The 27,712-nt window shown below is 38.0% G+C and overlaps 1 protein-coding gene and 1 non-coding gene across 3 annotated transcripts in view; both read left to right on the top strand.

Annotated features, from left to right (window-relative positions):
- The window catches only part of GMPS (guanine monophosphate synthase), a 74,629-nt gene that overhangs the window by 9,755 nt on the left and 37,162 nt on the right, over positions 1-27,712 (top strand). For both annotated transcript variants that reach the window (XM_047728624.1, XM_047728628.1), the window contains exons 2-3: positions 19,660-19,841; positions 23,725-23,839. In XM_047728624.1, the coding sequence (XP_047584580.1) occupies positions 19,660-19,841; positions 23,725-23,839 (297 nt within the window). The remainder of the gene's footprint in view (positions 1-19,659; positions 19,842-23,724; positions 23,840-27,712) is intronic.
- On the top strand, positions 7,027-7,131 carry LOC125089869 (U6 spliceosomal RNA). The gene has a single exon (XR_007124087.1). It is a non-coding gene; the product is annotated as a U6 spliceosomal RNA (small nuclear RNA).

Below are 27,712 nucleotides of genomic sequence, written 5' to 3' on the forward strand. Positions count from 1 at the left end.
GAGCAGAGAGAGCCAGATGCGGGGCTCTATCCCAGGACCTTGGGATCATGACCTGAGCCGAAGGCAGGGGATTTAACCCACTGAGCCACCCAGGCTCCCCTAGTGACAAGTTTCTTAACAGAAATATGCTTTGTAGATACTTTCTGCCATTCTCTGGGTTTTTACTTTCTTAATGGTGTCTTCTGATACATAAAAGCTTACAATTTTGATGTTCAACTTATTTTCTTTTGTCACTTGTCTTTTGGTATTTCATTTAAAGAGCGTTTCCTCTCCCCTCCCCCCAAGTTCTTTTTTTTTTTTTTTTTTTTTAAATTCCAGCTAACATATAGCCTAATACTAGTTTCAGGAGTAGAATTTAGTGTTTTATCACTTATGTATAATTCCCAGTGCTCATCACAAGTGCCTCCTTAATACCCATCACTCATTTAGCTCATCCTTCACCCTTCCATCTAGCAATCCTTTTTGTTCTTTATAGGTAAGAGTCTGTTTTATAGTTTGCCTCCTAGGAGCATTTACTGATGACCTTAAATCTTGTATAATTGTCTATGTTTTCTTCTAAAAGCTTTGTAGCTTTAGCTCTTATGTTTAAGTCTTTGATCCATTTTTGTTGTGAGATCCTAAGTTATAATTTATATAAATTATAATTTATGTAAGTTATAGCATTTTCATGTTGTTGCATTATTGTCATGAACTGTGAGATATGGTCCTCCCAACTCCTGACATCTGATTGGATGAAATAAGGCACCAGACTTACAGTGTTAGTCTGAGGAGATAACCTTTTAAAAGGAAATTAAAGGTAATTAGGAATAAAAGTATAAACTTCTAATGGACGGTTAATTGGATGCTTAATCCACTTAAATGGATTTAACCTGGTAGATTTTGGTTTTGTAATGGAGTGGCTCTTAGATTTGAAGTTTGGCCTTGTTTTTGACACCATGGCTGGGCTCTACCATCTGGTGCTCCTGAAGGCTGAGGGTAAACAATTGCTTATTGTAACTTGTTTTTCAGTTTGTGGAGACACATGGTTTGAAAAAGGTCACTAGTATTTTGTTTTGCTTGTTTTTATTGAGGTAAAATGTTCATATGCAAATTGTATAGATCTTTAAGTGTACAATTTGAATTTTGACAAATGTATATACCTGTGTAACCACTACCCCAGTCAAGATAAAAACCATTTCTGTCACTCCCAAGTTCTTGCATGTCCCTTGGTTCCTTCAGCAGCAACCACTGTTCCAATTTCTGTAGTCAGACATTAGTTTTGTCTGCTTTGAACTTTATATAAGTGGAACCGTATAGTGATTTTTGGCTTCTTTCACTCAGCATAATGTTTTTGAGATTGATCTATGTTATTGTATCAGTAGTTCATTTTTATTGTTGTGTAGTATTCCACTATAGGATATGCTAGAATTATTCCATTCACATGTTGATGGCCATGTGGACTGTTTCCAGATTTTGTGGACATAGATGTTCATTACTTTTGGATAAACCTAGAAGTGGAATTACTGGGTCAGAGGATAGACCCTAATAGGTTTTGGTATTTTTATTTTGTACAGTTTAGAATATTTAGGTTATAATAATCTTGATGCCCAGAAGAGATAAACATTGGTAGAGTAAAATAAACTTAAAAAAAATTGCATCATAATATTTTGTCCTTAAGGGTATTTTGAAAAGTACCTTCTTCAGCTGTATTTTAATGGAAGTAGGATGTGGTTTGTGGGCAGACAGACTACTTTTAGATTGGCTTTATAAACATGTACCATGAACATGTAGGAATGAACAACTTCTTTATTTAATAATAGCAATCAATTTTAAATTCAAAAATAATTTTAGGGTGGCTGGGTGGCTCAGTCAGTTAAATGTCTCTTGATTTCTGCTCAGGTCCTGATCTCAGGGTCATGAGATTGAGCCCTGTGTTGGACTCCATGCATAGTGGATAGTCTGCTTGAGATTCGCGCTCTCCCTCTTCCTCTGTCCCTCCCCCTGCTTGCATGCAAGCCTGTGCACTCTCTCTCTCTGAAATAAATAAAAAAAAAATAATTTGACAGTAAAGCTGATGAAAACAGAATTGGAAGCACTTGGGATTTAATAAGGCTGGGTTTTGATTTCTTTCTTTCTTTTCTTAATGCAGCCTTGGCATTAGTGCAGTATTTGCATATAAAAACTATTTTCAGGTGTTTTATAAGAACTTTTCTGTCTGTTCGTGAGGCATATTATCCTGGTATGGTAAATCTTGGGTTCACCAGGCCTACCTCTCCAGAGGTTAATTAATAGTGGTTCCTTTTCCCTGATGTCTTTCCTTCATTAGTTACCCCCTTAAAAAAAGATAAGTATGCATTTATATTTTAAATTTCTAAAGCTAGAGAATCAGTATAATGTGTATCTTAAGGACAAGGTCATAGAGAGCTAAGCATGATTACAGCCATTTTGAATAATTTTGCCTTGTATTCTTATGTATTTCTACTATATATGGCTAGGGAAAGCAGAATCATAGTATGTTACAGATTGAGAACCTGCCATGGATGCTTTGGTGTTAAACAGTTTTTGTAAAATTTCACTTTAGGTGGTATTAAAAATTTTCAGAAGGACATGTGAATTAATTTAGTGCTGACAAGTTTGTGGGTCAGCTCAGCTTTGCTGAGCTCCACTACTGTCACCTGTCTATTGGGACTACTAGGTTGATGGTGTTTTCATAATGGCAGACGCACAGGATGCAAGTAGAATCACCATTTCAGCCCTTATTATAGTGGTCAAAACAAATCTCATGGTTGAGCCCAGTGTCAAGAGTGAGGAAATACATTCTGCCTAAAACAAGATAAAAGCAAAGTCATATGAGGAATGGCATGGATATAGGGAATGGTGAAGAATTAGGGCCAATGATATAATGTTACATATAGAATATTAAAAACATGCATAAGTTGGGGCGCCTGGGTGGCTTAGTGGGTTAAAGCCTCTGACTTCAGCTCGGGTCATGATCCCAGGGTCCTGGGATCAAGCCCCGAGTTGGGCTCTCTGCTCGGCAGGGAGCTTGCTTCATTTCCTCTCTGCCTGCCTCTCTGTCTACTTGTGATCTCTGTCTGTCAAATAAATAAAAATAAAATCTTTAAAAAAAAAAAGTTGTTTAAAGAACATGCCTAAGTAGAGCAAAGGCTTTAAATATAAAGCTCCTAACCAGCTAAACAGATGTAAGCATGTGGTCAAACTTCTTTCCTATACATACATATACATAAAATGAACTGCTACATAACTGTCACCTGTATTCAATAATTGCACCTAGAATTTTTTATATATATCATAAAAGATTTAGACTTTTTTGAGAATTATATACCATTTACAATTAAAAAGATATGAACTAGTTTTGATATTTTTTAAGCTTTCTGCATGTTTAGTCTGACACTTTTAAGTTAGTTTTTGATCTGAGTTGTCTAAGAACTGTTTTTCCACACATCTTCTATGCCATCAAGAGTTTTGATGATTCACCATTTCTTTTTTTTTTTTTTTAAAGATTTTATTTATTTATTCGTCAGAGAGAGATCAAAAGTAGACGGAGAGGCAGGCAGAGAGAGAGAGAGAGGGAAGCAGGCTTCTTGCTGAGCAGAGAGCCCGATGTGGGACTCGATCCCAGGACCCTGAGATCATGACCTGAGCCGAAGGCAGCGGCTTAACCCATTGAGCCACCCAGGTGCCCCGTGATTCACCATTTCTTGAGAGTGCTCAGTTACTTCTGGAATTCTTTTCCAGGCCATTGATGACTCATTCTGCAAGTTTTGATGCTAGTACTTCCTTGATCTTACCAGAAGATGTCAATGGAAGTTTTTTAGGTAGTAACCAGAATTCAGTCCTCCTTCAAGTGGTGTTTTTTTTTTTTTTTTAAAGATTTTATTTATTCATTTGACAGACAGAGATCATAAGTAGGCAGAGAGGCAGGCAGAGAGAGAGAGAGGAGGAAGCAGGCTCCCTGCTGAGCAGAGAGCCCGATGCGGGGCTCGATCCCAGGATCCCTGGATCATGACCTGAGCTGAAGGCAGACGCTTTAACCCACTGAGCCACCCAGGTGCCCCTTTCAAGTGGTTTTTAAATGTTAAAGGGGTGCACTTGTCCAGTGATACTACTAGGGTAAGAGGCCACTGTACTCTCCAGGGGTCTTGCTCAGTGTTTATAGAATACATAGAGAGATGACATATTGGTGAGTTATATAAAGCTTCAGAATGTCTATTCTAGATGAATTTCAGCCAAGCTCAGCTATATTTCTTTTGCTTAATCCTTGGGGCATCTTTCTGCTTTAAGGGAAGTTTTCTGAGACTCCAGGGAATCTCTTTCCCTTGAGGGATTTTATGTCAAATTGTACATAACTATGGCCATGGCAGTGACAGCTGTGTCACTGAGCTAATAGAAAATTTAAGATATAGTGTGATTTTAGAGATGTCTGGCTTCTTTCAGTTGGCATGTCTGAGATTGATTTATCCATGTTGGGATTTTTCAGCTAAAGAGGACATTACCCTCTGTGGGACATGGGGGTGTTTAAATAGCAATTTAGGTTAAAGATTAGATCAAGGCTTTATAGGGCTTGGAAGGTATTTTGGATTTAATTGAACTTTATTCTGAGGGGAAATCATTGTAGGATTTTTAAGCAGGGGGAAGACTTAAAATCAGATTTTTTTTTTTTTTTTTTTAACTTTTAAGCACATAGACTTGTTAATGAACTGATCAAAGTCTGGATCATCAATAGTGGAACAAAATGACATTGTGTCCTTTCCATTGTGTTTTATTAGGAAGAGGCATAGTTACATCACCAGTGTAAGATTGTTGCCAAAAGTTTATCTGGAATCTAATCATAAGGCAGCAAATAGATCCTGGTTGAGGCATATTCTACAAAAAGCTGATTTGAATTTTAAAAAAAATGTCCATGTCCTAAAATACTGTAAAAAGGTGAATAGATAGTTCTAGATTAAAGGAGACAATGACATGACAGTGTGAGTATAGAATCTGTGGTTTTTGATAGGGTTGTGGAATTCAAAACAAACCAAAAAAGCCAGGGGCACCTGGGTGGCTCAGTTGGTTGAGTGGCAGACTTTGATTTGGGCTCAGGTCATGATCTCGAGGTCCTAGGATCAGGCTCCACCCTCAATGGATGGGGATGTCTGCTTCCGGATTTTCTCTCTCTCTGTGTGCCCCTCCCCACACTTGCTTGTGTGCTCTCGCTCTACAGTCTGCAAAATGAAACAAAACAAAACCATAAAGGACATTAGTGGTGACATTTAAGGAAATTCGTGTGTAGATACCATTAGTGTTAAATTTATTGGGTGTGATTGTGTATTGTAGTAATATAAGGGAATGTCTCTGTTGGTAGGAAGTAAGTACATGCTGCGAAGGTTTTTTGGAAGAGAGGTATCTATAATTTATTTTCCAGTAATTCAGAGGAAGAAGTATATATAGATAGAAATAATGCAAATGTGGCAGAACGTTACTACTGTTGAATTTAGGTGGACGGGGGGTTATTGTGCCATAGCTTTTTTTAAAGTTTATTTAAATCTAAAATTTTTTTGAGTTTATTTTATTTTATTATTATTATTATTATTATTATTTTTGTAATCTCTACAACTGGGGGGGGGGCTTGAACTCACAACCCCAAGATCAAGAGTTACATGCTCCTCTGACTGAGCCAGCCAGGCACTCTATACCATATTTTCAACCTTTCTGTAGGTTTCTGTAGGTTTAGAATTTCTCAAAAATAAAAAAAGGGTAGAACACAAGCATATGATAAGGTCAAGAGCTGGAGAGTCTAACTCTTTGACTTAGCCCTTTAATTGAAGGCTCCAACTTCATTCAGTGTTGTATGTGAGATGATAGTTTCTTAAGAAAAACCTTCAGTGGAGGGTATTATGCTAAGTGAAATAAGTCAATCAGAGAAAGACAATTATATGATCTCACTGATGCCAGGAATTTGAGAAACAAGATAGAGGGTCATAGGGAAAGGGAGGGAAAAATGAAACAAGATGAAACCAGAGAGGGAGAGAAACCATAAAGAAGACTCTTAATCTCAGGAAACAAACTGAGGGTTGCTGGAGTGAAAGGGGGTGAAAGGGTGGCTGGGTGATGGACATTGGTGAGGGTATGTGCTGTGGTGAGTGCTGTGAGTTGTGTCAGACTGATGATTTGCAGACCTGTACCCCTGAAGCAAATAATACATTATATGTTAAAAAAAAAAAAAGAAAAACCTCCAGTGAAGTTTGTTGACGTTTCTAAAGTACCTAAGGTGTTAGATAATTCTGTGAAGAAAATGTAATTTTTCCTGAGTTATAGGTGTGGTGAGATTAAATAAGTAAATATGCTACTTCCAGTCGCCTTCTGGAAATGAAAGGATTATTCTGGGTAGTTGAGTATTTCAGATGACTAAAATGTCTGTGTGTGTGTGGTGGTGGTGGTGGGGGGTGTCCTCACATCTCTTTTAATCCTAAAACTTATTTTGGCAACTGAAGTTTACTAAAGTGTCTTTTTGAAGAGCAAATACCTGAATAAGTTTAGTACTGATGAAATTCAACTTCCAAAATCATTTATATAGGGTAATACTACTTTTCTCAGACATCAGAATATTTTCATTCATGTAAGCAAACTTTCTAAAGTATTAAAGCTTCTTTTAAGTACCAAAATATTAGAAATTAAGATAACTTTGAAGGTAGTCTTCCAATATAGTAAATATTTACCCACTTTAATTCTATAGTGTTAATTGTTTTGGGGTTTGAAAGGCCTACATTTACCTTTTGCTTCTGCCATTGTGTCCCTAGGCAAGGGATACAGTGAGTCTCATTTTCTTCATCTGTAAAATAGAAATACATATCATAAATAAGATAATATGTAAAGCACATGAAATACTAGGTGTGAAGTAAATGTTAGTTCCTTTTTGTTTTATTTTAAAAATCTTATTATAAAATAAAATACGGATACAGAAAAGTACACACAACAAATGTATAGTTGAGTGAATTATGAGGCATGTGTGCTTTTTATCCAAAATATTGTAAGGTTTGTTTTCTTTAAAGCCCAGTAATTTGTTAAGGATATATGTTGGTACAGGGAAGATTAGCATGGTCCCTGTGCAAGGATGACCCGCAAATTTGTGAAGCAGTCCATATTTTTCCGCTTGCAGCTATGTGGATGACGCTAGAATTATGCTAAGCAAAATAAGAGAAGACAAATACATATGATTTCACTCTTATGTGGAATTTATGAAACAAAACAAATGAGTGAAAGAGGAAAAAAGAAAGGCAAACCAAGAAACAGACTCTTAGACTCTTGAGATTGGTCATTCTGGGTTCATAGTTTAATTTTGATTCATAATCTTTTCTGCCTTGTATAATTTTCTTAATATCTTTTAGTTCATTTAGAAATTATACTTTCCAGTTTTGATCTGTTGTTTCCCTTTTTGGCTTGCTCTTGTAGAGATGTTTTTATTCCTTATTCTCTCTTTTTTATTTTGAGTAACTTTGTATGGGATTTGACTTCTAAAATTTTTTTCTCTTGTATGTGAATATAATTTTCCTGAGTTTTTAGAAGCAATTTCAATTCAGATAACTTTTATGGCTTTATAGAGCCCCCTCCTCCATTAAATTTATGGCAGCTTGTTTTCTGAGGATTCCTTGCTCTAATTCTTCCCCCTATTTTAATTAATTAATTAATTAATTTTATTTATTTATTTGATAGAGAACTAGCCAGGGAGAGAGGGAACACAAGCAGGGCGAGTAGGAGAGGGAGAAGCAGGCCTCTCATTGATCAGGGAGCCCCATGCTGGGCTCAATCCCAGGACCCTGGGATCATGACCTGAGCTGAAGGCAGATGCTTAGTGACTGAGCACCCAAGTGCCCCTCTTCCAGCTATTTTAGTTTGACCTTTCTATTTCCTTCTTCCTTGCCCTTGTCCTGCTTAATTTTGATTCTGCCCCTAGCAGTTGGTCCTCATTTGTGAGCCTTGTTCTAGAAGGGAACCTGGTCCATTAGTTGAGGAGGTTCATGGGGATTAAACTCCTTCCATCCCTTTAAGCCTTACCTTGGGTCTCCTGCTACCCATTGTGCTATTCGGTATGCACACCTTCTCCCAGTGCAACTGCTGTAGTCAAATGGGCCCCTGTGCTTTCTTTTCTTTTTTAAAAATAAAGATTTATTTATTTATTTGAGAGAGTGTGCATGTGTAGGGGGAGGGGTAGAGTGAGAAAATCTTTGAGCAGACTCCCCACTTGAGTCTGTATCCCAAGTTGGGACTTAATCTTAGGGCCCTGAGATCATGACTTGAGCTGAAAACAAAAGTCAAGCACTTAACTGACTGAGCCACCTGCCACCCTGACCCCTGTGCTTTTTACTGAGTACCTGTTTGACTATCTTGGAATTCTTTCCTCAGAGTTATTCAGTGAAACTGGGTTGTTTCCCACCCAAATGCTGTTACACTGCAGTTTGTGATAATGGTAGTTTATTCCAACCAGATTGATTTCGGGAGATAAATTGTCATTTAGTTTTTGGTTTTGCTGTCTAGTTGTTCAGTGATACATGGAAATTCAGGAAGATCCCAAAATGATTCCATCTCCATCTTAGGATAATCTGTCAGATTCTTTTGCCTTATTTGTTAAATTAGGGTACTGATACGGTTTGTTTTCTTAATATTGTTTATTAATGTCTTAAAAGTTACGTTTATGAACATCTTTTACTTTTTAAAAAAATTAAAAAAAATTTATCTATTTAAGATTTTATTTATTTATTTGACAGAGAGACAGCGAGAGAGGGAACACAAGCAGGGGGAATGGAAGGGGAAGAAGCAAGCTCTTGGCTGAGCAGAGAGACAGATGCAAGGCTCATCCCAGGACCCTGGGCAGACGCCTAGAGACTGAGCCACCCAGACACCCCCATTATTTACTTTATTATGATGACTTGAGTCCGTTGAGAGGGGTGTGAACCTTTTAGGCTTTTGTGTTTCTTTTTCTTTTAAGGATTTTATTTTTAGGTAACCTCTACAACCTAAGACCAAGAGTTGCGTACTCTACAGATTGAGCCAGCCAGGTATCCCTGTGTTTACTTTTTAATTGTATACATAGATAATAGATTTTTCTGTTGTGTAGTGTTGAATTTTGTTTATCTCTACTATTGAAGTGACTAACAGTTTCTTTTCTCATTAGGGTCCTTTTTCTAATCTGTTAAGGTTTGGAAGTCTATCAAACTTTGTAACTCTGAAGTAGGAGTAAATAGAGTCTAGTTTTTTTTTTTTTTTTTTTTTTAAAGATTTTATTTATTTATTTGACAGAGAGAAATCACAAGTAGGCAGAGAGGCAGGCAGAGAAAGAGGAGGAAGCAGGCTCCCCGCTGAGCAGAAAGCCCGATGTGGGGCCCGAACCCAGGACCTGGGATCATGACCTGAGCTGAAGGCAGCGGCCCAACCCACTGAGCCACCCAGGCGCCCCTAGAGTCTAGGTTTTGAGGGAAAGGAACTTTTGCTAACGTTACGGGTGACCTTTTTGCTTTTTCCCCCTGAGTCGTTGAAGTTTGTGCCAGATAGGCAAGTTGATGGCTGAGGTAGAAAGAATGTGCCAAGGATTCAGTATTTCCTCAATGACCTCTGATGTCATATGATTGAACATTTTCAAAAACTGGTGAGAAAACAGTATGTTTTTCTTTAAAAATTCAATTAAGTAAAAATAAGTTGATTCAAAGAAATACAGACAACAGTCTTCACTATATAATAGTAGAATGACCATAAAGATGATTGTGCAAGCTGAAACCAGGAGAAGTAATTTTTCTTTCTTTTTAGAGAGAGAGAGAGAGCATGTGCATGTGCACACGTGCATTTGCACACATGCAGAAGAGTTGGGGGAGGGGCAGAGGGAGAATCTTCAAGCAGAACCCTTGCTGAGTGTGGAGCCTGATGCAGGCTTGATCTCATGACCTATGAGATCATGACGTGTGCTGACACTAGGAGTCCGACATGTAACTGACTGAGCCACCCAGGCACCCTGAAAATCTTAAGCTGGCTCCCTGCCCAGCACAGAGCACGTTGCAGGATTCAGTCTCACCACCTTGACATCATGACATCGTAAGGTGAAATCAAGATTTGGATGCTTAGAGGCACCTGGGTGGCTCAGTCGGTTGAACATCTGCCTTTGGCTCCTATCTGGGATCAAGTTCCACATTGGGCTGCCTGTTCCACGGGGAGCCTGCTTCTCCCTCTCCCTCTGCCTGCTGCTCCCCCTGCTTTTGTGCATTCTCTCAAATAAATAAATACAATCTTAAAAAAGTCTCTGATGACTGAGCCACCCAGGTGCTCATCATGCAAAGCAATTTTAATCAGTGGAAAGATTACGATGTTGGGACCTTTCAGATATTTCATTAAAAATTAAATCTGGGAGGAGTCAAGATGGCGGAGAAGTAGCAGGCTGAGACTACTTCAGGTAGCGGGAGATCAGCTAGATAGCTCATCTAAAGATTGCAAACACCTACAAATCCAACGGGAGATCGAAGAGAAGAAGAACAGCAACTCTAGAAACAGAAAATCAACCACTTTCTGAAAGGTAGGACTGGAGGAGAAGTGAATCCAAAGCGACGGGAAGATAGACGGCGGGGGGAGGGGCCGGCTCCCAGCAAGCGGCGGAGCAACGGAGCACAAAAGTAGGACTTTTAAAAGTCTGTTCCGCTGAGGGACATCGCTCTAGAGGCTTAACCGGGGTGAAGCCCATGCGGGGTCAGTGTGGCCTCAGGTCCCGCAGGGTCACAGAAGGATCGGGGGTGTCTGAGTGTCGCAGAGCTTACAGGTATTAGAACAGGGAAGCCAGCTACAGAGACAGAGCCGAGGAGTAAGCGCTCAGCTCGGGGTTACCTTGAACCGGTCGCAGGCTCGGTGAGCTCGGAGCGCGGCCGGAGGCCAGGGTGACGGGAGTAATTGGGCGCTGTTCTCTGAGGGCGCACTGAGGAGTGGGGCCCCGGGCTCTTGGCTCCTCTGGGCCGGAGACCGGGGAGGCCGCCATCTTCATTCCCGCCCTCCGGAACTCTACGGAAAGCGCTCAGGAAACAAAAGCTCCCGAAAGCAAACCCGAGCAGATTACTCAGCCCGGCCCCTGGTAAGGGTGGTGCAACGCCACCTGGGGCAAAGACACTTGAGAATCACTACAACAGGCCCCTCCCCCAGAAGATCAACAAGAAACCCAGCCAGGACCAAGTTCACCTACCAAGGAGTGCAGTTTCAATACCAAGGAGAGCATCAGAATTCCAGAGGAGGAGAAAGCAAAGCACGGAACTCATGGCTTTCTCCCCATGATTCTTTAGCCTTGCAGTTAATTTAATTTTTTTTTCTTTTTCAATTTTTTTTCTTCTTCTGTTAATTTTTTTAAACTTTTACCCTTTTCTTTTTTAACGTTTTTTAACTAGTTTATCTAATATATATATATTTTTTTCCTTTTTATATTTTTTCTTTATTGGTTTTCTTTTTTTAATTGTTTCTTTCTTTTTTTTTTTTTTCTTTCTGAACCTCTTTTTATCCCCTTTCTCCCCCCTCACGATTTGGGATCTCTTCTGATTTGGCTAAAGCATATTTGCCTGGGGTTGTTGCCACCCTTTTAGTATTTTACTTGCTCCTTCATATACTCTTATCTGGACAAAATGACAAGGCGGAAAAATTCACCACAAAAAAAAGAACAAGAGGCAGTACCAAAGGCTAGGGACCTAATCAATACAGACATTGGTAATATGTCAGATATAGAGTTCAGAATGACGATTCTCAAGGTTCTAGCCGGGCTCGAAAAAGGCATGGAAGATATTAGAGAAACCCTCTCGGGAGATATAAAAGCCCTTTCTGGAGAAATAAAAGAACTAAAATCTAACCAAGTTGAAATAAAAAAAGCTATTAATGAGGTGCAATAAAAAATGGAGGCTCTCACTGCTAGGATAAATGAGGCAGAAGAAAGAATTAGTGATATAGAAGACCAAATGACAGAGAATAAAGAAGCTGAGCAAAAGAGGGACAAACAGCTACTGGACCACGAGGGGAGAATTCGAGAGATAAGTGACACCATAAGATGAAACAACATTAGAATAATTGGGATTCCAGAAGAAGAGGAAACAGGGGAGCAGAAGGTATATTGGAGAGAATTATTGGAGAGAATTTCCCCAATATGGCAAAGGGAACAAGCATCAGAATCCAGGAGGTTCAGAGAACTCCCCTCAAAATCAATAAGAATAGTTCACACCCCATCACCTAATAGTAAAATTTACAAGTCTTAGTGACAAAGAAAAGATCCTGAAAGCAGCCCGGGAAAAGAAGTCTGTAACGTACAATGGTAAAAATATTAGATTGGCAGCAGACTTATCCACAGAGACCTGGCAGGCCAGAAAGAGCTGGCATGATATATTCAGAGTACTAAACGAGAAAAACATGCAGCCAAGAATACTATATCCAGCTAGGCTATCATTGAAAATAGACGGAGAGATTAAAAGCTTCCAGGACAAACAAAAACTGAAAGAATTTGCAAATACCAAACCAGCTCTACAGGAAATATTGAAAGGGGTCCTCTAAGCAAAGAGAGACCCTCAAAGTAGTAGATCAGAAAGAAACAGAGACAATATACAATAACAGTCACCTTACAGGCAATACAATGGCACTAAATTCATATCAATACTTACCCTGAATGTTAATGGGCTAAATGCCCCAATCAAAAGACACAGGGTATCAGAATGGATAAAAAAACAAAACCCATTTATAGGTTGCCTACAAGAAACTCATTTTAAACCCGAAGACACCTCCAGATTTAAAGTGAGGGGGTGGAAAAGAACTTACCATGCTAATGGACATCAGAAGAAAGCAGGAGTGGCAATCCTTCTATCAGATCAATTAGATTTTAAGCCAAAGACTATAATAAGAGATGAGGAAGGACACTATATCATACTCAAAGGAACTGCCCAACAAGAAGATCTAACAATTTTAAATATCTATGCCCCTAACGTGGGAGCAGCCAACTATACAAACCAATTAATAACAAAATCAAAGAAACACATCGACAATAATACAATAATAGCAAGGGACTTTAACACTCCCCTCACTGAAATGGACAGATCATCCAAGCAAAAGATCAACAAGGAAATCAAGGCCTTAAATGACACACTGGACCAGATGGACATCACAGATATATTCAGAACATTTCATCCCAAAGCAACAGAATACACATTCTTCTCTAGTGCACATGGAACATTCTCCAGAATAGATCACATTCTTGGTCCTAAATCAGGTCTCAACCGTTATCAAAAGATTGGAATCATTCCCTGCATATTTTCAGACCACAATGCTCTGAAGCTAGAACTCAATCACAAGAGGAAATTTGGAAAGAACCCAAATACATGGAGACTAAACAGCATCCTTCTAAAGAATGAATGGGTCAACCAGGAAATTAAAGAAGAATTGAAAAAATTCATGGAAACAAATGATAATGAAAAGACAACGGTTCAAAATCTGGGACACAACAAAGGCAGTCCTGAGAGGAAAATGTATAGCGGTACAAGCCTTTCTCAAGAAACAAGAAAGGTCTCAGGTACACAACCTAACCCTACACCTAAAAGAGCTGACGAAAGAACAAGAAAGAAAGCCTAAACCCAGCAGGAGAAGAGAAATCATAAAGATCAGAGCAGAAATCAATGAAATAGAAACCAAAAAAACAATAGAACAAATCAATGAAACTAGGAGCTGGTTCTTTGAAAGAATTAATAAGATTGATAAACCCCTGGCCAGACTTATCAAAAAGAAAAGAGAAAGGACCCAAATAAATAAAATCATGAATGAAAGAGGAGAGATCACAACTAACACCAAAGAAATACAGACAATTATAAGAACATACTATGAGCAACTCTATGCCAACAAATTTGACAATCTGGAAGAAATGGATGCATTCCTAGAGACATATAAACTACCACAACTGAACCAGGAAGAAATAGAAAGCCTGAACAGACCCATAACCAGTAAGGAGATTGAAACAGTCATCAAAAACCTCCAAACAAACAAAAGCCCAGGGCCAGATGGCTTCCCGGGGGAATTCTACCAAACATTTAAAGAAGAACTAATTCCTATTCTCCTGAAACTGTTCCAAAAAATAGAAATGGAAGGAAAACTTCCAAACTCGTTTTATGAGGCCAGCATCACCTTAATCCCAAAACCAGACAAGGATCCCATCAAAAAAGAGAACTACAGACCAATATCCTTGATGAACACAGATGGAAAAATTCTCGCCAAAATACTAGCCAATAGGATTCAACAGTACATTAAAAGGATTATTCACCACGACCAAGTGGGATTTATTCCAGGGCTGCAAGGTTGGTTCAACATCTGCAAACCAATCAATGTGATACAACACATTAATAAAAGAAAGAACAAGAACCATATGATACTCTCCATAGATGCTGAAAAAGCATTTGACAAAGTACAGCATCCCTTCCTGATCAAAACTCTTCAAAGTGTAGGGATAGAGGGCACATACCTCAATATTATCAAAGCCATCTATGAAAAACCCACCGCAAATATCATTCTCAATGGAGAAAAACTGAAAGCTTTTCTGCTAAGGTCAGGAACACGGCAGGGATGTCCGTTATCACCACTGCTATTCAACATAGTACTAGAAGTCCTAGCTTCAGCAGTCAAACAACAAAAGGAAATTAAAGGCATCCAAATTGGCAAAGAAGAAGACAAGCTATCACTCTTTGCAGATGATATGATACTATATGTGGAAAACCCAAAAGACTCCACTCCAAAACTGCTAGAACTTGTACAGGAATTCAGTAAAGTGTCAGGATATAAAATCAATGCACAGAAATCAGTTACATTTCTCTACACCAACAACAAGATAGAAGAAAGAGAAATTAAGGAGTCAATCCCATTTACAATTGCACCCAAAACTATAAGATACCTAAGAATAAACCTAACCAAAGAGACTAAGAATCTATACACAGAAAACTATAAAGTACTCATGAAAGAAATTGAGGAAGACACAAAGAAATGGAAAAATGTTCCATGCTCCTGGATTGGAAGAATAAATATTGTGAAAATGTCTATGCTACCTAAAGCAATCTACACATTTAATGCAATTCCTATCAAAGTACCATCCATTTTTTTCAAAGAAATGGAACAAATAATCCGAAAATTCATATGGAACCAGAAAAGACCTCGAATAGCCAAAGGAATATTGAAAAAGAAAGCCAAAGTTGGTGGCATCACAATTCCGGACTTCAAGCTCTATTACAAAGCTGTCATCATCAAGACAGCATGGTACTGGCACAAAAACAGACACATAGATCAATGGAACAGAATAGAGAGCCCAGAAATAGACCCTCAACTCTATGGTCAACTAATCTTCGACAAAGCAGGAAAGAATGTCCAATGGAAAAAAGACAGCCTCTTCAATAAATGGTGTTGGGAAAATTGGACAGCCACATGCAGAAAAATGAAATTGGATCATTTCCTTACACCACACACGAAAATAGACTCAAAATGGATGAAGGACCTCAATGTGAGAAAGGAATCCATCAAAATCCTTGAGGAGAACACAGGCAGCAACCTCTTCGACCTCAGCCGCAGCAACATCTTCCTAGGAACATCACCAAAGGCAAGGGAAGCAAGGGCAAAAATGAACTATTGGGATTTTATCAAGATCAAAAGCTTTTGCACAGCAAAGGAAACAGTTAACAAAACCAAAAGACAACGGACAGAATGGGAGAAGATATTTGCAAATGACATATCAGATAAAGGGCTAGTGTCCAAAATCTATAAAGAACTTAGCAAACTCAACACCCAAAGAACAAATAATCCAATCAAGAAATGGGCAGAGGACATGAACAGACATTTCTGCAAAGAAGACATCCAGATGGCCAACAGACACATGAAAAAGTGCTCCATATCACTCGGCATCAGGGAAATACAAATCAAAACCACAATGAGATATCACCTCGCACCAGTCAGAATGGCTGAAGTTAACAAGTCAGGAAATGACAGATGCTGGCGAGGATGCAGAGAAAGGGGAACCCTCCTACACTGTTGGTGGGAATGCAGGCTGGTGCAACCACTCTGGAAAACAGCATGGAGGTTCCTCAAAATGTTGAAAATAGAACTACCCTATGACCCAGGAATTGCACTGCTGGGTATTTACCCTAAAGATACAATCATAGTGATCCGAAGGGGCACGTGCACCCGAATGTTTATAGCAGCAATGTCTACAATAGCCAAACTATGGAAAGAACCTAGATGTCCATCAACAGACGAATGGATAAAGAAGATGTGGTATATATACACATAGGAATACTATGCAGCCATCAAAAGAAATGAAATCTTGCCATTTGCGACGACGTGGATGGAACTAGAGGGTATCATGCTTAGCGAAATAAGTCAGTCGGAGAAAGACAACTATCACATGATTTCCCTGATATGAGGGAGAGGAGATGCAACATGGGAGGTTAAGGGGGTAGGAGAAGAATAAATGAAACAAGATGTGATTGGGAGGGAGACAAACCATAAGTGACTCTTAATCTCACAAAACAAACTGAGGGTTGATGGGGGGAGGGAGGTTGGGAGAGGGGGGGGTGGGATTATGGACATTGGGGAGGGTATGTGCTATGGTGAGTGCTGTTCCTAGTGTATAAGTGTGGAAGTGTGTAAACCTGGCGATTCACAGACCTGTACCCCTGGGGATAAAAATATATGTTTACAAAAAATAAAATTAAAAAAAAATTAAATCTTCCTGTTAATTATACAAGTATAGAGAAATAAAATACTGTAACTGTTTAGTATAAGTTAAAACACAGTGAGAATCGTTTTCTTTGTGAAATATGAATCAAGATAGTTTGAATAGTGCTTTCCTTTGAATCTTTTCTATGCCTTGTTGGCTTTTGACTTTTTATTCTTTACGACTGAAATGTCATGAAATATGTCCAAGAGTTTTTTTTTTTTTAAAGATTTTATTTATTTACTTTTGATAGAGAGCACAAGTGGGGTCAGGGCCAGAGGGAGAAGCAGGCTCCCAACCCTGGGAACTGATCCCAGACCCTGAGATCATGACCCGAGCCAAAGGCAGACATTTAACTGAGTCACCCAGGCGCCCTTCCAAGAGTTTCTTTAATGTGAAGGATTTTCCTGGAGTTACTTTCTCTGGGACATTGTAATCCTTTTCATCACAGTTGCTTTGCCCATTGATAATTGATAAGTTAATGAAGTTCCTCTGGCTGCACATTTAGAGGCACTCAAACCACAGCAGTGTCAGCACTGCCATGGCCCGCAATTTCTTCTGTAACTTCATTCACAGTGGATTCATATTTCACTTCCAGTGTAAAAGTTTTCATTTTTTTTGCTGTACTTTAATTTTTGTTGGTCTACCCCCAGTTTGGATTATCCATCGGTGTAAAATGTCATGTGGATTTATCACTGGGCAACAAGTAGGTAATACAGCTGTTCTCTGGCTATTTGTTTTCTAGTACCCAATTGCGGTAAACTCTAAAAGAAAGGACACATTGATCATTGACCATCATATTTGTTATTTATGTGGTGATTTATGGATTGAAGAGCTGATAGCGAAATTTGTACTTAGTGTAATTACAGCTAATATATGGTAACTGAAATTTGAGCCTTGTTGCAGACTGATGTTAGTTAACTAACCTTGATATAAACTGTGATTACTGAAATTTATTCATGTCAGAATCATGCAAAGTGAGAATTCTGCCTACAATGTAAAAAACAAAAATAGGTTGTACTGATTTGGCAAAAACTTTGACAGTAATAAAGGAACTGAAATCTGAGAAATTTTACATACTAACAAAGTAGTCCTTCAAAAACACTCTTTAAAAATTTTTAAGTAATCTCTATAGCCAACATGGGGCTCATACTACAACTATGAGATCAAGAGTCGTGTGCTCCATTGATCAAGCCAACCAGGCTCTCCAAAACTTTCCTTTCTTTCTTTGCTCTGCTCCCCACTTCTCCTCCTGCCTTCTTTTCCTCCACTAGACACGGAGCTCCCTGTAGGACTTGAACTCCCTGTCCTGATATCAAGACCTGAGCTGAGATTAAGAGTTGGACACTTAACTGAGCCATCCAGGCACCCCAACACTTTCTGTTCTTTATAAAAAAAAAATAGATTAAGATTAAGGAATTTTAGATAAATTCTTTAAAGAGTAGTATGTGCGTTTGTGTGTAGACTAAGGACAAAGGTTTGAAAGGAAAAAGTTTTAGCATTTCTTGTACTCTAATATATTTAATGGACTTCTTTCTGTGATCTGATTTTTCTACACTGTTCAGTATTCATATGGTTGTGATCAGAGTAGTTCTTTCTGGCCTGTGGTTCGGATCTTCTCACAAATCGTCCTCTATAAGATAGCTGTGATTGTTGCTTTTTTCATTACTGTAGCAGAAATGTTAGTGATGTTGTGAGGTCTGCATTTATTTTTTCTTATAAATAGAAAAGGAAGAGGCATGGATACAGATACATAATTTAAGATTTCATAATACATAATTTCAGATTTCAGATACATAAGTATCTGAAAGACAGGATTACACTTTTTTATGTGCAAATTTTACAGCTGGAGGGGGGGATCTCCAAAAATGTTAATTGTAAACATTTAAAACATACTGAAGAGTATGAGAAGGAAAAATTGTAGGTTCACCTGTAACTCATTGCTTAGACACAACTGCTGTTAATATTTTTGTGTATATCTGTTTATATGTTTTTTCTTCATACTTATATACATTGTTGATGAAATATTTTAAAATGGGATTAGATTATATGCTTCCTGCAAGTGTTTTTCCAGAGTACATACATGTTTTTAAAGTTTTGTCTTATGTAAAATGTACAAAAACAGAGTAGAAGCTAGCTGAAATGAAGACTGTATGTATTATCCAGCTTTGGTGATTTCATTGCATAGGCAAACAGTCTTGTTTCATCCACATCTACCTACTCTTACAATAATTTGAAGCTAGTTCCAGGTAACTATTCCAGCATACATAATTAAAAATTTTACATTTTGCCAAATTGCTTTCCAGAAAAGCGTTATCGATGTATAGGTGACAGAGATAAGATTAAAAAACCTTTTTCAAATTCTAATGTTATGGGTTGGATGCATAGATATAGATATAGATATATACACACATACACATATATGTATGTGTGTGTGTATATATAACTGTATATATATAGCCTTTTCCTCTGGTAAAGCAAAAAAATCCTGATGAAGTGAATTTGAGCATGCTTATATTCTGGCAGCAAACTTCAGTTCCTCATCAGTATATCCCTCATAGGAATGCTGTGACTGTTATATAGGGTGACCATATATAATTCATGGTTCAAGCTAGGATGCTTTTGAGATTCAAAGGAGGCCCTGTTAGTAATAATGCCAGTATAGCAGGCATAAAATAGGACTATATTTTGGCATAGCTGGGTTGTATGCCTACCATGTTAGATAATATATCTAAGATGCTTTTATACATAAAGTGACTATATTACATAGTCAGTAAACTCTGGCTTTCATTAAAGTGTTTGTGTATGCCCACGAATGGATATGTATAAGTTAATAGTTTTTTGGTTCTGTATGTTTTTGGAGCTGACAGTGACCACTTTTTTTTTAAAAGGGGCTCTAATTTATATAACTAAGAGGACATTTTCTTTAATATTTGCAGCTGGAGAATGCTGGAGGAGACCTTAAGGATGGCTGCCACCACTATGAAGGAGCTGTTGTCATTCTGGATGCTGGTGCCCAGTATGGGAAAGTCATAGATCGAAGAGTGAGAGAACTGTTTGTGCAGTCAGAAATCTTTCCCTTGGAAACCCCAGCATTTGCCATAAAAGAGCAAGGATTCCGGTAGCCCTTTCACTTCTATTTTCTATGAGATTGAGCTTAGATTGTGGAATTTTTTATTAATTTGCTTGAGCACTGAATTTTTTTTTTTTTTTTAAAGATCTATTTTGAGAGAGAGGGTGCGTTTGAGGTAGGAATGGGTAGAGGTGGTGGGGCAGGGAGGGAGAGAGAGTCTTAAGCCAACTCCATGCTGAGTCTGGAGCCTGACCTGGGGCTTTGTGTCAGGACCATTAGGTAACTACCTGAGTTGAAACCAAGAGTCAGACACTTAAATAACTGTACCACCAAGGTGCCCTGGTCACTGAATTTTTTAAATGAAAATAAGACATGAAATGGTTTTACAAAAAATTTTCTTCTATAGTTCTGATTAAAACAAAACTAAAGGAAATTTTTTTTAGTTAAAAAGATTGCCTTAGTTTTAATTGCATAGTTTTAAGAACTTCTCATTTGAATATTTTATATTTTTTGGGATTTTTGGGTCAGACTTGTATTTGGCTATTATGGTCATTCATTCATCCCAGAACATTTGACCAAAGGGATATACACAGTGGCCAGAATACCTAAATGAGAAGAATTCTGTGTTCACTGTGTCTCTTTTGCCTCTTATCCCAAGAGACTAAGTTTCTTTTTTTCTTCTTTTAAAAGTTTGTATTTATTTATTTGACAGAGACACAGCAAGAGAAGGAACACAAGCAGGGGGAGTGGGAGAAGGAGAAGCAGGCTCCCCGCTGAGCAGGGTGCCCAGTGATGCAGGGCTCAATCTCAGGACCCTGGGATCATGACCTGAGCCGAAGGCAGAGGCTTAAGGACCGAGCCACCCAGGCATCCCCCAGGAGACTAAGTTTCTAAAATTATAAAGGTTTCTCAAGTCTAATATAAGGTCTAATTCAATAACTTACATACTCAGAACTAGTCAAAATGATAGCCAACTTAATATTAGTTTCTTCCTTTAACAATTTCTGGTTAATGCTATGCATTTTCTCATGGAATTGATGCTCTTTGTTTATTAGAGTGTTATCAAAAGCAAACAACTGCAGTTTGTAACTTTAATTGGGTCTTAAACATTAATGTTCTATTTCTTCCCAAATATAGTATATTTAATTTTTCTCAAAAACATAATTTTTTTCCATTAGAGAAATGGTTAACATTTAAAGGCTTCATAGACCTGTTTATCCTGTGATTCTTGTTTCTGAAATAGAGTGAATTGGAAAGCAGAAAAGACAGGTTGAAATTTAACTGTGTCATAGTCTTAAGATACAGTTAAAAACAGTCGTCTCTTTTAAACTGTAGACTCTTTAAAGTAAGAAGGGACCCTTGAGCTTCTCTAATGCGACTGTCTCATGTTTGCCAGTGAGAACCAGTTTTAGGGAATCAAAAAACTGTGAGAATTCTGAATGGCCCTGTCATACCTAAGCTCCTTCATTCCTTTCACTCAAAAAAAAAAAAAAAAAGTCTTCAGCAGACTAAGCCAGGCTAAATGTTTAAGAATAAGGTAGCCAAAGGGCGCCTGGGTGGTTCAGATGGTTAAGCCTCTGCTTTCGGCTCACGTCATGATCCCAGGATCCTGGGATCGAGTCCTGAATTGGGTTTCTTGCTCAGTGGGGAACTTGCTTCTCCTCTCCCTCTCCTGCTTGTGCTCTCTCTCTCTGTCAAATAAATAAAATCTTAAAAAAAAAAAAAAAGAATAAAGTAGTCAAATACTTGGCAATAGAATGCTAATTGTTTTTCCTACCACCTGATTATAAACAATTCCTAGGTCCTGCTTGTGTCTTTCTGTGTTCTGCTTGGGTTCTTTCTGTGTAGGAGTGTAGGAACTATAGCCCTGTGGCTTTGCTTACTATAATCCTGGCTGCTAAGATACCTAGTTGATCATCCTTTTCCTAGAATATTAGTATTATGAGAGGAGAGACCTCTTAACCTACTTGTTTTTAGAAGTTTGACCTGCTTAAAATTCCTACCTGGAATGCCTTGTGGCTTTATTGGCTTTGTAATTGCAAGTTAGTTTCAAAATAATTGCAGGGAAGAACTAGAAGACTCAGAAAGAGTGATTAGCTTTCCTTGAGAGTTATTGAGATAAGAATTTTCATAATTGGCTTAAGTACTGCTTGAGTTTCATCTTTCACTAAGTCCATTCCCTTTTCTTTTTAATAGTCTTAAGAATCTTACAGTCCTGAGTTGTTTAGCAGATTAATGAGGGATGCTGGTCAGTCCCGTGGTGGTTATCTTTTATAAAACTAAGTATAATATACTGAAATTCAGAGGTCTTGTTTATTAAGTATGTTTTAGGGAATTTAGGTTATGCATTTTTAAAGACCTGAGTTGCATATCTACCCTTAAGGCTAACTACACCCTTTTAGGATTGTTATCTTAAAGATGTTACATTTATCATCTGAGTTGGTTGTCTTTAGTTTCTTTTGCAGGAGATAGACTAACAAACATGATGAATAGCATAATTCAAGTTAGCAATACAAAGCTCAAAGAGTGGGGCCTTTGAGCTCACTTGAATTGTTATATATTTTTTTAAATGTCCAATCTTGCTGAATAATTTTTATGAATTTGACTAGTACATCATTCTTCTGGATGTATTATAAGCCTGTAGTTTGTGCATGTGTGTGTGCTTTTTTAAAGGTTTTATTTATTTATTTGACAGAGAAAGAGAGACAGTAAGAGAGAGAACACAAGCAGAGGGGCAGTGGGAGAGGAAGAAGCAGGCTTTCCACTGAACAGAGAGCCCGATGCTGGGCTTGATTCCAGCACCCCGGGATCATGACTAGAGCCGAAGGCAGCCACTTAACAACTGAGCCACCTAGGCGCCCCTAGTTTGTGCGTTTTTATATGGCAAGCAGCTGCTAATTATAAAGTGAATTGCCTAAATTTGTAAGATTTTGGTTAGATATTAAAATGCATTGTCCTTTAGGAATGTAGATAAATCAGGATTCCTGCAAAACTCAAATCTCAAATGAGTTCGAGGATACTTTAGATTAAGTGATGAGTGTAGGTATGCCTCTATTGTATAAGAGGGCATGTGTGGCAGACTGGGGAGCAGTAGTCTGAAGGTTCAGGTCTCTCTGTGATTCCAGTTGCTTGTAGCCATGAGTGAAGGTCAAGTGCTGCTAGATATTTTCCCCATCTTCCTAAAGAAAGCCCAGAAATCTGGATTTTTACGTAAAATTCGTAATACTAAAATGTTCTCAATCCTTTGAGTGTATGCTGAGGACCAGATTAGATCTGTCAGTGGCCACGTGAAGAGCATAGGCCTCAGTTTGGAGACTTTTCCGTAATAACAGTTCGACTCCCAAGTTAACCCATAGAATGCTCTATAAATTATAATCTAGTGAAGTTAGAATACTGATCTGGGTTCTGAGAGAATGACATATGGGCAAAATTCATATATCAGCTTCTTTTCCTGGGTCTCAGGTACACCTGTTGGGAGTGCTGGATAGGTTTTCAACGACAAAGTTAGGTTATTTATATTCTGTGTCATCCAGGGTCTTCCTTAGACCTGCTCTACTCCTTGCTTCCCGGAAGACCTGTGTTTTCTCTGTCTCCGTTTAGAATTTTCATTTCTCCTTCGTTAATGCAGAGGACAAAACAAATTCATGCTAAACCTTTACAGCTAGAAACATTAGTGTTTATGTATTTGAAGTTTGTACTTATTAACAAGCGAATGTTGAATTGATGGACTTTCACACATTGCAGTGAAGCAGAGTACAGGTGATTGAGTTGTGTAGGAGGCTGGATCTGCTACAGCATACTGAAAACATAACAGAATCTTTGCATCTGTACTGAGTCTCCCTCAGAGCTTCAAGGGAGAGAGGGCATGGACTTCGGGATAAAAGTGAGCAGTTAGCGGATTCTTCACTGACTCTCTTCCTTAAATCCACAGTGCAGTTATCATCTCTGGAGGACCTAATTCTGTGTATGCAGAAGATGCTCCCTGGTTTGACCCAGCGATATTCACTATTGGCAAGCCTGTCCTTGGGATTTGCTATGGCATGCAGGTACATCTGTGAATTCGCCTTAAGAGTTGACCTGATTATTCTGTTTGTGATTCTTATTGTATTAATATTTTCTGTCTTTAGAGTACTTCGGATAATGGATGAGCTAATTTGTGCATGTTGCAATTGTTGACAAATGTTATAGCAGTATGGCAGAACTGACCTGGGTGGTAATCTGTTTTTAGAGAATTAACTATATTCTGCATACAACATAACACCGTCCTTTAAAAAAAACTTAGACATTCAAATTTACATGTTACAGAAATAGTGCACAGAGCTCCTCTATATTTTTACTCAACTCCCTTACTGTTGACATTTTAAAAAAGATTTATTTACTTTAGAGACAGCAAGCCGGCATTTGTGCATGAGCCAGGGGAGGGGCAGAGGGGAGAGTGAGAGTATCTCAAGCTGACTCTGTGCTGAGTGCAGAGTCCCAAGGTTGGGGGGCGGGGGGCTTGATTCCATGACCCCGCACCCCGAGATCATCACCTGAGGCAAAATCAAGAGTTGGATGCTTAACTGACTGAACGACCCAGGTGCCCTCCTTGCTGTTGACATTTTTAACTATTTGAAGATAAGTTGCACACATCATGTCCTGTCACTTGTTGTATTTCCCAAGAACTAGGGCTCTCTCCCATGTAACCACAGTCCAGATATCAAAATCAGGAAGTTAACATTGATTCAGTTTTGCCTCTAATCCACAGGCAGCATTCACATTTCACTGTTTGTCTCCTTAATGTCCCTTGTAGATACTGTGTCCAGTCTAGGATCATGTGTTATATTTAGTTGTCATGTCTCTTTATTAGACTTCTTTATTTTTATTTTATTCCTCAGTCGTTTCTTCTTTCATGATCTTGACATTAAAAAAAAGACATTCCAGTTACAGATTATCCTTCAGTTTTGATTTATTTGATGTTTCCTCCTTGTTAGGTTCAGGTAATGTATTTTTGGCAGGCGTAGCTCAGAAGCGAGGCTGTGCTCTTCTCAGAGCAGCTCATTAGGAGGCACATGATGTCAGTGTGTGCCATGACAGGTGATGTTAGTTTTGATTAGTTGGTTACGATGGTGTTTGCCAGGTGTCTCCACTGTATCATTAATGAGTATGGATACCTTAGAATCGTATCAAAAACAAGAATAAATAGGAACTGAGGTCTAGGTATAAAACTTTTCTTCTCTAAGTTAAGTGTTTAGAAATCTGTTTTGGCTGCTTTGTTACCTTTTTAGAGGAGTATAGGTTTATTTGACAAGTAGAATGTGATTACTGAGTAAGATGATAGAAAGATAATACTGAGCCAGTAATATGCTAAGTTCTTGCTTAGAATGATTTGTTCAGTAAGATCTGTTTCCTAAGGAGGTGGGAATAGAAACAAGTACATTTAAGAAAAGTTATCCCTAGTGATTGTTAAAAGTTATCTCAACTAGAAAATCATTTTGCTTACAATATATCTTACTTAACCATATCATCTGAAAATTGAGCTAGCTGGGATAGTATTCCCTGAGTAATAGAATTAGTGATTGACGTTATAGTATTTTGCCTTTTCTAGTGTCGGAAGCAAGGTAGTTGTTTTTTTTTTTTTTAAACTCAGAATTCTCTGTGACAAGAATAGCCAAATAAATGTAGTGACTGGATTCATTTGTTTGTGAATGATCTTGATCTCTTTCCTTTTGCCTACCTTTTTGCTTTAGCCTGTACTAAATCAGAAGGGAAGACAGAGTCAGAATACAAGTAGGATATCTAATTGTAAGATCCTAACTGACCAAATGGAATTGGTGTTAATTAAAATATCACCTTTTTAATTTCATCATGATACTCTGGTCCTCCCTAATTGATTATAGAGAATTGTTCATTAACTTTTGATTTCAGATATATGTGGCTTAAGATGATGTGTTCTTTTTCCCAATGACTAAGTTGTTTCAAGTCCTTGGATTGAAGATAATCTGAAATTTTAATAAGCGAGCAAAACGGAGTCTTTTTTTTTTTCTTAAACAATATGGTTGAAATTGCTGAGCTTTAATATGAATATTGTACAGAAGGAGGCTGTTTAAAAGGTAGAAAGTGAGCAGACTGGTATATTTTCTTTTATCTGGCTCTGGAGCATTCAGCAAAGAAAAAAAAATAAAAGATCAGTGTTTGCTTAGGAATGAATATTTTTATTGTTCTAATACATGATTCAAAAGCAGAATATTAGGAATCACTCCTCTGTAAAACAGCTTTACCAGATTTCATTTCTTGCTAATTGTTCATTATAGTTTTCCACTTTGATTTAGAGGAAAATACTGATCATATGTGATGTATGAAGTACAAAAGCTACAACAATGGATATTTTCTTCTCTAGGCAACAAGCATTTTCTAGTAAAAGACTTTTTTTCTCCTGGTAAAGTTCTCTGAAAAGTGAAGTGGTGGGATTATGAATTTGACTTGGATAATAACTTACTTTTGGATATTCTTATATAGTATTCTAATGAATACATTTTCTTAGAAGAGCCTACATCTTGATTGAGTTGAACATAAGAAACTGGTTGGCTTTTTTTTTTTTTTTTTCCTTAAATATACCTTTGCCCTAGGATGTAAAGTTTTTAGATAATTTATTGATCTCCCATGCCAGAGTAGTCAGTATTAATCATGTAGCACAACTTAAGTTAAATGATGTTTAGTGTACTGAAAGGTATTACAACATTCTGTAAGGAAGAGTCTCACATATCTTTTTTTATCACCCCTTATAGTGAAATATGTCTGGAAAATGATGCTTAATTTAAGTGCTAGTGACTGACTGTTTCTCCCTTTTTCCAGTCCCCTATGTAATTGTAAGGCCTCCCTCTTCTGTCATTCAGTAGAGATCTTATGGTAACCCCAGGTAGGCCTACTCATGTTAAATACGTAAAACTGTTTGCCTTCTGTCCTCTGAATTTACATATATTAGGACAATAAAATAGGCTGATCTTGGTCCTTTAGATAATAATTGTCTTTCCATGAAATATTGGTGTAGAGGACACCCTCTAGCTAATATGCTGTTTTTAAAGGCCATTTCTTAGTGACTATTAGTTGGGTAAGTTTAGCACCAAAGGTTTCATTCTAGTGTTTGCTTTTACTTCCAGTAGCATCCTGAAATTTTAGTATATTTCAATTTCTTATGTACCATCTTTCCCATTCACTGGTAGGAGCCTTTTTAATAGCTTTCTGGTAATTCTTTTCTTTAGAAGAAAAAAGTCTGTCTTGCCCATTGCTCCTTTTATCTCTATATCCCCTCACACAGAGTAAGAAATAAGAGTATTAGTAGAACTTTTGAAACTCTTTATATTTTTCTCCATTCATGTTGTTCTCTTTTCTTACCAGAGGCAGCACTTTCCCTGAATTTTGTTATTCATTCCCTTTTTTCCCCTTTACAGCTTTATACATAAGTTTATATCTCTAAGTAACGTATTTAGTTTTGCCCATTGACCTTTTTATAAATGAAATCCTGCATGTATAAATGAAATCCTGCATGTATTATTACGAGCTTTGGGTTTTGTTTTGTTTTTTTAAGATTTTATTTATTTGACACAAAGAGAGAGAAGAAGCAGGGAGAGTGGAAGAGGGAGAAGCAGGCTCCCCGCTGAGCAGGGACCCTGATGTGGGTCTCGATCCCATGGCCCCAAGATCATGACCTGAGCTAAAGGTAATCGCTTAACCAACTGAGCCACCCAGGCACCCCATGAGCTTTGGTTTTAAGATTCATTCATGTTAATACATTTAATTTTAAGTTACTCATTTTCACTATTGAATTTATTGTTTAAATAGCACAGATTAATTATATATTTCACTGTTAGTATTGCTGATCTTTTTCATTTTTTGCTATCACAGACAATATTGCCACGGATATTTTTGTATTTGTCTTC

Source organism: Lutra lutra, chromosome 1, assembly GCF_902655055.1.
Source record: "Lutra lutra chromosome 1, mLutLut1.2, whole genome shotgun sequence".
NCBI lineage: Eukaryota > Metazoa > Chordata > Mammalia > Carnivora > Mustelidae > Lutra > Lutra lutra.